At 45.7% G+C, this 10224-nt stretch overlaps 1 protein-coding gene and 1 long non-coding RNA gene across 2 annotated transcripts; both read left to right on the top strand.

Moving 5' to 3' along the window:
- Positions 1 to 961: 961 nt before the first annotated feature.
- Positions 962 to 6309, top strand: LOC127779268 (uncharacterized). Its single transcript, XR_008018640.1, has 3 exons — positions 962 to 3717; positions 3807 to 3904; positions 4633 to 6309. It is a non-coding gene; the product is annotated as an uncharacterized LOC127779268 (long non-coding RNA).
- A 1320-nt stretch (positions 6310 to 7629) lies between these two features.
- LOC127779267 (uncharacterized) lies at positions 7630 to 9743 on the top strand. The gene has a single exon (XM_052305999.1). The coding sequence runs from the start codon at positions 8652 to 8654 to the stop codon at positions 9324 to 9326; it is 675 nt and encodes a 224-aa protein (XP_052161959.1). The 5' UTR covers positions 7630 to 8651; the 3' UTR covers positions 9327 to 9743.
- The last annotated feature ends 481 nt before the right edge of the window (positions 9744 to 10224 follow it).

Here is a 10224-nt window from a genome sequence, read left to right as displayed (position 1 = left end):
CAAAGTGGTAGCACAGCCAACATTCCTGGTCTGGGGTTGACCGATGAGGACGTCGGTGTCTTAAGGGGGTGATGATGTGATATCCCGGCCCAGGGCTTAATAGGATTAATAGAATACTCATATCAACATGTTGCAACTTCTTTTCCGGACCAGGGCTTAATAGGATTAATAGAATACTCATATCAATATGTTGCAACTTCTTTTCCGGAAGCCAATCTCTAAAGAACTCTAAGGTTAAGCGTGCTTGGCCTGAAGCAATTGAGGGTAGGCTATGACCTATGAAAGCTGCCAGATGTACCACTCTGGATAGGCCTGGGAGGCCTGAAGCAATTGAGGGTAGGCTATGAGGGTAAGCCTGGGAGAGGTGGGACGTTACAAAGTATGTCTGTGGGACCCCTCCCCCCCCCCCCCCCCGTTTTATACACCGGTAATCCCATGTGTCATACAGTACCACTCTGGATCAGTAGACAAAGCGTGCAGAAAAGACTTGTGAGGGTAGTCTATGACCTATGAAAGTTGCCAGATATAAGCGGGCTCGACTTGGGAGAGGCTGGACATTACAAAAGAGGCGGGACGTTACAAAGTATGTCTGTGGGGACCCCCGGTTTTATACACTGGTAATCCCATGTGTCATATAGTATCACTCTCTGGATCAATAGGTGGTACACATATAGCACAATATAATATCACAACTGACATCGTTTACAGATGTTTCTACAATAGTAAAACAAGGGTATCCCAAATGGGTCCTGAATAGACCAAGCATGGTCACATACATTACAAAATTCCAAAGAAGTAGACCGAATAGTAGAAGCGAAGCAGTTGCGGTCCATTCAACTCCACAGGCAACGACTGGTGAATCTATGATCCCTAATCCATCGTCTTCGACACGTAATTGACAGCAGCATGGCATGAATATAATCGACTCCAACATCTTTCTAAAAGATTTAATTAAGCAAGAGTGAGTACATACGTACTCAGCAAGCCACTACTACAAAATGAATCTAATGTACACAGGGGTTCAAGGATGGCTTGGTTTATTTGCATAAAGCTAGTTTTCACAATTCATTTCACAAACCTATGACTTAGCAGTTTTAACTAAAAACAACGTTAATGTTGAAGTTGTAATTATCCAGGGTTCATCCACCTCTCCAAGCCTCGCTTGGTTCGGTTTACCCTCACATTCATCTTATACCAACTCTATACTAACCTTCCCACTCATTAGGCAAGGTTCTCATGTCTCTCATCTCTACACTATGCAGTATTAAAATCTATGAGTCTAGTCAAGGGTAGTACATGTGACATACCAAGAAATAAAAATATGAAAATCAGTTATTCTGAAATCATTAAAAATAAAAACTTATGGAGTTGTTCCTCCCTATGCATTTTTGGCAAAGAAAAGAAAATCAAGATGTGGGGAAGTAATAAATTAGACACGGCCACATAAAGACAATAGAGCATTCGAGTACACATGCTTGAGAATAAAAGACACTAAAAAATGTTTTTCTTACTAAATGTCTGAATGATAATTAAGGTCAAATATAAGGAGTGTTTAATCTAGAGAGAATGCCATGACACTTTTAAATATTATCAACAAAACCTAAAGAGTTGGCGTGACTAATCAAATCCTACACACACAAGAAATATGGGACGACAAATAAAATTTAAGCTATTTAACCTGGCTACAGTAAATAAATCCTATCAAATGGCTTGCAAATTTTTGAACCATATAAGCTGAAGAGCAAGCCATGCGCAAGCATAAAAGGCGAGTATGTTGAAGCATAGGCCACGTGTTAAGGCGAATTGAGCGAACTAATTAAGCGCGAGCTAGCACAGCCTGCCTAGATCTTAGTACCGCGAAGTCCAAGCATTTCGAGGTGTAATCTCTTGTGCTGACCGCTAAGGAATAGAGTGTGCCCCCTGTGTGTTGCATGTTTATTTTGGCTTGTTTTTGGATTTTATATGCATCGATAATTGCACTCATATGCCTTACAACCAATTATGAAATCATCCTGACTAATCTATGTGTCTAAAAATTCCAGTAAACTCAACATAAATACTAAGCATCATAGATAGCTCTCAGTTAGATTGATAGCCCAAACAAACCCATCAAATTTAAATTAATTCAAAATCATCATCGGCTAAGCCGATACATCCCTAGGATAGTAAACAAATTGAACAGAAACATATACATTATATAATTTATTAAGATACTAGTTTATTTATCATGAAGTAATATAAATTTTCCAGAATTTATTCAGTCAGTTTATCCCCTCTAAAAATTCAACAAACCTTCAGCAAGAGCCCTTTTATTTGAATTTCTGGGAGCAATCCACTTCGAAATTTGGAGTGGCATCTTGAAAAATGGAACCTATGCACCACAGCCTACCTCCACAAAAATCAACCATAATGTCTACCCTTAGGTATCTTGGTCAAATCGATTTTCAAAGAGAGGGAGAGGGAAAAATCCTGGAATTTGACTAAATCTTGTGTTTACTGGCCTATCTACTCACCCTTCCTCTGTTCATGGGCCCTGGAAGCACTGACCCCACTTGTCATCCATAGTAAAGCCCCAGGAGACGCCCAACCCATTCCCTTCCTCTTCTCCACACTCTGCCCTCTTGGGCAATCCGTCGAACACGTGGCGTGCTATGCTTCCGAAGAAGACAACGAGCGCCCCAGTCTTCAATTCGTCCCAGACCTGGCTCCACCCCGCATTCTCGACTAAACCCTGCACCCAAGCCACGCTGTACAACCCCTTGTCCGCCGACCCAACCTCCCGCGCCACATGGACGCGCCCCAGCGCGGGTATGGCTGAGCCGTGTCGACCTCGTCACCTCGCCGTCCCGGCCAAATCCTCCACGCCCCGACCAAATCCTTCTCCTTTACTCCACCTCTGGCAGCCATTCGAGCCTTGAAGACTCCCCATCCGTGTTGTCCCATCCGTTCTGCTGGATGTCGCCAGGACAGGGCGCTGTGCAGTGAGGCCGTGAACGTGAATACGAGCTCGTGACATCCCCATCCAACTTATGTCGTAAACCCAGCCAAAGCGCCCAAGACCTTGCCCACAAGATTCACCACTCTCCTCCTCCACCACCCTCACTTCGCCCATCAAAGACTGCCTCCATCCGCCCGAAATGCCGCCGTCTTCCCTGCCGCCGGTGGGAGCCCTCAGCTGTTCGATGAAGTCCCCGGCCACTCCGACGAACCAAAGCTCACAGGACACACGGGAACGCGTGTACCACATCGAAATAGCTCTGTTTTCGATGTTTGTGATGACATGCAAGCCAGTTGAAGTTGCACCATCCACCATGGCTGTCGTCCTCCTCCTCGGCATGAAGAGCCGCCGCTGCCTGCCGTCGATCTCCCCGCTCAGTTCAGGATTCCGTCGCTGGAGCATGGTTGCCGCCATCGCCACCTCCTGTTCTTGCCAGCCGCCATGGACAGGCTTATGCGGTGAGCAGCTCTGCCACCTCCCTCTATTTTTCTGCATGCTATAATCATTTAGGAGCTTGATCCATGCCCAAGTAGCAGGGTCTTCCGTCTTCCCGCCGCCCCTAGGCAAATCCGAATGAGCTGCTGCGCCACTAGCTTCGTCTCATCATCCTCTATGAAATGCCCCAAGAATCACCAAGAATGGTCCATCGAGGAGAGAGATCGACCACCGTCTTGTCTGACTCCGACCTAGCGCCTCCGTCGTCGATTCCCGTCCAACCGGTGAGCCATTGGTCGATTGCTTGCAGTAGTAGCAACCTGGGATGGTGTTGTACATGTTGCATGTAATGATTTCGGCATGCATGATGTAGATCCCGCCATCGCTGTGTCACTGTCGCCGCCGGTCTACTCCACCGCCACCCCGCTGCCCGACCTCACCGGAGCTCGTCAACCCTTGGCCGACCCCCTGGTAAGCTTCCTGTGAGCCACAGGGTGCTATTGCATGTCTCTCTTAATCTCTTTGCTCGGATCGCAAACACATTGCCACATGCATGTGCAGTCCTTGAGTAGCCCAGCTGCCGACGAGTTCCCGGCCATCTCCGTCCACCGCCGGCTGGGATGAATAGAGAAACGGAATCACAAAGACCTTATCTGCATTTTCTCCTTTAACCCCGACCTCATTCGGTCCGCCGTTTGACGCAGGCGAGCTCGAGATCGAGCTCAGCCATGGCTCTGCTCTGTCTCTGCTCGTTTGGAGAAGAAGACAGGACCTCTTTGTAATAAAAATAAAAGCTCAGGGTTCGAGTTGCAAAAGCACAGTTCAAACGGGGAATTTGGAAAACTGAAAAATAGGCAAACTTAAAAAATGCATAACTAATTCATCTTAAATCATTTTCAACTGAACCAAATTTTGTTAGGTCTATAATAATATTTTCCTTAATGCTGTAAGGTCAAATTTTGCAAAACTAGAGTGTGCAATGCCAGTTTAAATAGAGAAGTATTAGTTACGTCGTTGACCGCATATAAAACTTTGACTGTTAATATCTCTCACATGCTTTATCGAAAATTTAAAATTCTTTCACCTAAATTCATCTAAAATCATGTTCTATCTACTGCACCAGTATCATGCATGTTTGCGCATAATTTATTTTTGGTGTTTATTTGGTGTTCATTTGGATTACGTTTAAAATTGAATAGATGGCGTATTTGTGGATTCATTCGTGATGTGAGCAGGACCAGAGAAGTATTATGTGACAACAAATCAAGGCAAGCCCTCTTCAATTCCTCCTTCGATCATGTTGAATCCTATATGTTGCAAATGCTTTGTTATTTATAAATTGCATGAGATGTTTTAAACTTGGGTTATGGTAGAACGACTCCTACTTGTTGCATTGCCTACCTTGACTTATTGATTACCCTTGCTGTTGATACACCTAGGATGGGTTGTTGTGTTGTCTAAGCACCAATGTGGGTATATTCGAGCTAAAACTAAAGCTACTTGCTTAGCCATGCTTAGAAAATTTACGATGGTTACAAATACATGGTATTCCCTCTTCAAACTCGGGATATTTGGAAATATTGTTCAGAGGGGTTGCCTCTATTATTTGTGAAAAAGGAAAACTGAAAAATGATGATTTTAGACTGGGGCGGCAAGTGATGTGCATATGGTGGTAGTTGCATATCGATAGGGGGAGTGCTCGCCCTAGTCAATTAAGGACCAAACTTTGTGTCACCATCTAAGTATACCGTGCAACCACATGTGCTAGGAATGGGACGGCCTTAGCTTATTAAGTTGTTTCATGTCTGACCTTTCATTGGGAGGCCGTAGTAGTATGAACTAGTCGGAATGATGGTTTATAGGAGCTACCTAGTGCGGTTGTGCCTAGGCGTCTAAGTGTGTCCAATATAACGGTTAAGTGCCTCGCGGGGGAACGGATGTGTTAGCTGCCACGGCGCTAGGGATGGCGAGGGCCCCCCGACCTAGCGGCACTTGGGTTGCTCCTAGTGTGGATAAACACTTGCCGTGCTCATGCAAGGTTAGGCATTAAGCAATGTAACGGCTTTGTCATGACCTCTAGACCGCATTCAATGTGTAGAGTGTGGTAGTGCTTCGCGAGCACGAAACAAACTAGAGTGTTCATATCATGTGGATAAAGTTGTACAAACTCTGCAGAGTCTAAAACTAATCGATTAGCCGTGCTCACGGTCATGAGCGACTTGGTGAAGTGTCATGAGTATAGTTTTATGGCTTTCAATTGTTTGGTGAAACTGGATAAGGTGGGAAATGGTGATTTTGCCCAGTGTGGGCTGAGAATGAGACATGTTGCTTGCTGCCTTGGAGGGCACAAGAATGATATTACTATGATGATTATGATGCTATTATATTACTACTATGATGCTCTACTTACATGCTTATTGTTTTACAAATTTCATAGCAACCTACTATCATTTACTATTACGAATCAAAATTTGCTTTATGCTAAAAATGAACCACAAATATAGCCCTCATTGATCTCAGCTTGCAAGTACTTTTAAGCTTCCCAAGGTTTGGGTAGGGTTTGCCAATATGTATGTATTGACCCACCTCTTGTTGTTGTTTTTAGTCTTGATTGCAGGATGTGAGTGTTTGCGACGGGTACCGGAGTTTCAAGGATGGTTCTTTCTAGGGTGATTCCTAGTCGGTTGCCTGTGTGGTTTGGTAGATGGGCATACCGATGAACATATATAATCGATATTCTTTCCGCTGCATTTTAACTCTCTTTTATTGGCCATTTGGCCCAAAATGATGTATGTCATCCGTTTGCGCTAAGTTATGTAAGCCTTGTATGCATATGTATGTATTTCCTTGTATGGATGTGATGACAAGATTGTGAAGGCGTGTGCTAGCTATTGATCGTGGAACTAGCACGGTTCACGCATGAGGAGGAACCGGGATTCAAGTCCCCGGGTTTTCCAGCATCTCACAGTACAGGTCCCGGCACTCATTAACTGCGAGCACGGCTATTCGAATAGATTGGTTTACTCACATTGCAGTGGATGCATGCTTTTAATCCCGCACTCCGCGGCTTGCCCAACACAGGAGACTTGCCACGGCCCGGCTTTTCAGTCGCTCTCGCATTTCGGCACCCGCTCCAAGGACTATGAGCCCCCATTGCACCCCGGCACTCCAACCTACCTACTACCGGATGGTGAGGGGAGTCCTGGCGCTCCAGGGATTGGGGGATATTTACTATATATATAATTATAGGGTGCATTTTAAGGTTTACCATGGCTTTTACTCACTTTCCGACACTGCAATACTCAACATCGTATCCATACAGAACTTACCATGACTGAGGTGCCGCCCCGTGAGAGCTTCCTAATCCATCGGGTCCGCTCATACGTAAGAAGCGCAGTCGTACTCGGTTTGTTTCCCGCATAGCTTCCTGACTCGGTCCTTAACTGACCAGGGTCGGCGACCAACCATTTCCAGAACCACCCATATTTTACTCATGCCGCCCCAGTCGAAATAGTTTTGTTTCATTAAGTTTTGGTTTTCGCAAAATATCTGTGTGTGGCAGGTGGTGCTCATGCCTCCACCTGCAAATCATCGATCACTCACATCGAGTGATCCCACATCCATAATTATCTAACATAAATATGGAGTGTGCGTATGTCTACAATGGCAGTGCTAAGCAATGTCAATAAATGACCGCATATAAATAAATAACTCAGGCATTCAAAGGCATACAACATGTATAAAGGTAATCAATATCAAGGGTAGGCATAATCAAGCATAGGTACGCACTTTATAAATAGCATGCAATTTATATGTAAACAAAACATTTATAAATCTAGGATCAATATGTTCAAGGAAGAGAGCGTAGTGACTTGCCTTGCTATAGGTTCCTAATGTCTTCGAAATATCCGCAACAGTCAGATAACCCGAATACCCGTGATCGATAAATATCCGATACGTCGATAAATATCCAAAGAATATCCACGCACAATCCTAAAAGAAATAAAAGAAAGCAACATTCAATACAACTAATGGTGCCATTAAATAGATATCGATTTTAGGGAGATTATGGCGATAATGCTTGCCTTCGGGTGACCGGGCGGGGGGAGGAAAAATCGGTCGCTTTCCCCGCCCCCGTCCCCGCGCGCGCGTTGATGACGTTGACCCGACCACAATACCTACCCCCACCTGCAACAAATCAATAACATATTTTGGAAACCCTCTATTAAGGAAATTTGGTTTATTTTTTTTTCCACAAAAAATGTTTCACCTAGTGTACTCACGATGTTTCACTATGTATAGATCAAATGTTGTAGTGAACTGAAATATTCCATTGCAACAAAAAAACCCATATATTTTGGAAACCCCCTATTAAGAGAATTTGTTTTATTTTTTTGTTCCACCAAAAAATATTTCACCTAGTGTACTTATAATGTTTCACTATGTATAGATCAAATGTTGCAGTGAACTGAAACAATCTTTCGCTATTTGCTGAAACACTGTTATTATATAAGGTGAAACAACACCCGATTTAAACGTGTGAAACATTTTCGATCTACTTAGTGAAACAATTTTGATATACCTAGTGGAACATCGTGCAACATTTAAAAATAATTCAATAGTAAGATAAAAAAATTTCATCGGAATATATTCATGTGTGGTCTTGTTTTGAAGATTTAATTACGACGAATTTAATGGTGCAATCGGATCATGATTTGGATAAATAATTTAAGAGAAAAATCAGTTTAAAGTAGTTTCTGTACGTAAATCGCTGACGTCAGCGCTCGATTTTTCTCCAAATGATCGGGCGCCCGAGCCGTAGAGGTTTCTAGATTATGGAAGTTGAATGGAGTCAATCGGAGTTACGGTTGGAAAGATATGGATTTTCGAAGTTGGAAGAGTTTATAAACCGAAGGGGAGCTGCTTTCAGAGAGGGCTCTGGGTTGCATAGGGGATGTGTTGTGGACTTTAGTGGATGAGGTGGCTAATGATGGGCTCTGTAGAAGGGTATTATGTAGACTTATGTAGGTTAATCAATCTCTCGGGGAAAAAGTACACCGAAGGTCCTTCAACCTGTTATCGAGTTACAAAATCGTCCCCCAACCACAAAACCAGATATCTGGCGTCCTTTAACTAATCAAAACCGATCACAGTAGGTCCTTGGGTGGTTTTGACCCGATTTTATCCTACGTGGCGGCTTATTCAACGTGGGACCCATATGTCAGGCTGCACGTCATCTCTCTTTCCCTTCCCTCCTCTCTCTCTCACTCTTCTCTTCCTCCTCGGCGGCGGCCACGGCGGCCGCAATGGGGAAGCACGGCGGCAGCCCGGCGGAGCTCCGCGGCGGCCGTGCGAGGCCCGCGACGCCAGTGGGGGAAGCGACGGGGGGCGGCGCTGCGGCCGCGAGACGGAGAAGCGAGGCAGCGGACGTGGCGGAAGTAGTTGTTGCAACAGCGAGCCTCTCCTGGTGCGCGCGCCACCACCGCAAGTCATTGTTGCAACCGCGAGCCTCGCTCGGATCCTCCTCCTCCTCCTCGACATGGTCAGCGAGCAAACGCCGGTGGCGACCGCCGAGGCGGAGCTGGTGAGCAGCGCCGCGGTGCCCGTCAAACCCGAGGAGGCCGCGGCCAAGGCGCAGCCGGAGGACGATGCTCCCATCGTCGAGGACGCCAAGGATGATGATGACGGCGATGAAGACGACGATGACGATGGTGATGAGGATGACGGTAACACTCTTCCTCCTTCGCGTTTCGTCTTCGTTAATACTGCAATCTGTCCATGTGAAAGGCAGCGTGCAGTAGTTTTACTGATTAGAAACGTGTCCGTGCATCGTGGTGTTTGGATTTCGTTAACGGTGTTACCTTCGGTTCTTGTAGCAATTACTAATAGCTAGATTTATAGCCTGATTTGCAGTTTTGATGACCTTGAATTGAAGGTGAGCACGGTGCAGTTGTAAATAAAGGCTCCAAGCAGAGCAGGAGCGAGAAGAAGAGCCGCAAGGCCATGATGAAGCTCGGAATGAAACCCGTCACGGGAGTCAGCAGGATTACCATCAAGAGAGCCAAGAATGTAAGAAACTGTACAACTGCTGCAAACAATTGTACGAGACAGGGATAGAACCCCGCGACATCGACCTCGTCATGACGCAGGCCTCGTCGTCGTCGCCGCCGTATCGTCGCCATCGCCGTCGCCGTGTCGCCACCGTCGTGTCATTGTCGCGTGTCCTCCCGTGTCGTCGTCGCCGCCGCGTCGTCGCCGTCTTGTCGCCCGCCGCCTCCTCCTCTCCTATCTTACCTTGGTGGTCTCCTCTGCCGCTAGCCGGCTTGCCCATAGAACAAAAGAGAAGAGTGAGAGAGAGAGAGAGGAGGGAAGTGAGAGAAATATGACGTGGCAGCCTGACATGTGGGTCCCACGTTGAATCAGCCGCCACGTAGGACAAAACCAGGCTCAAAACCACTAAAAGACCTACTGTGACCGGTTTTAATTAGTTAAGGGATACCAGATATCTGGTTTTGTGGTTGGAGAATGATTTTGTAACTCCATAACAACCTGAGGGACCTTCGGTGTACTTTTTCCATCTCTCGGCTCGGCTAGGGGGTAACATAGACTTCAACAGAGGCCTTGGTGTTTGGGCTTGTCCTGGAGGAGTCAGGGAGGTGTTGTAGACTTCATGGAGGAGAGATGGCTCACGAACGGAAGTCCAAAGGGTGGGTCCTACCTTTTATTTCTTTTTCTTTCTCCTTCTCCCGATCCTTCTCAATCTCTCGTCTTATCTCTTTCTATCGTTCTGT

Source organism: Oryza glaberrima, chromosome 7, assembly GCF_000147395.1.
Source record: "Oryza glaberrima chromosome 7, OglaRS2, whole genome shotgun sequence".
NCBI lineage: Eukaryota > Viridiplantae > Streptophyta > Magnoliopsida > Poales > Poaceae > Oryza > Oryza glaberrima.
This window is presented reverse-complemented; position numbering and strand designations above follow the sequence as displayed.

Excerpts from the sequence above, each read along its gene's own strand:
- LOC127779267 (XM_052305999.1), top strand. The coding sequence starts at position 8,652 with ATGTCAGGCTGCACGTCATCTCTCTTTCCCTTCCCTCCTCTCTCTCTC.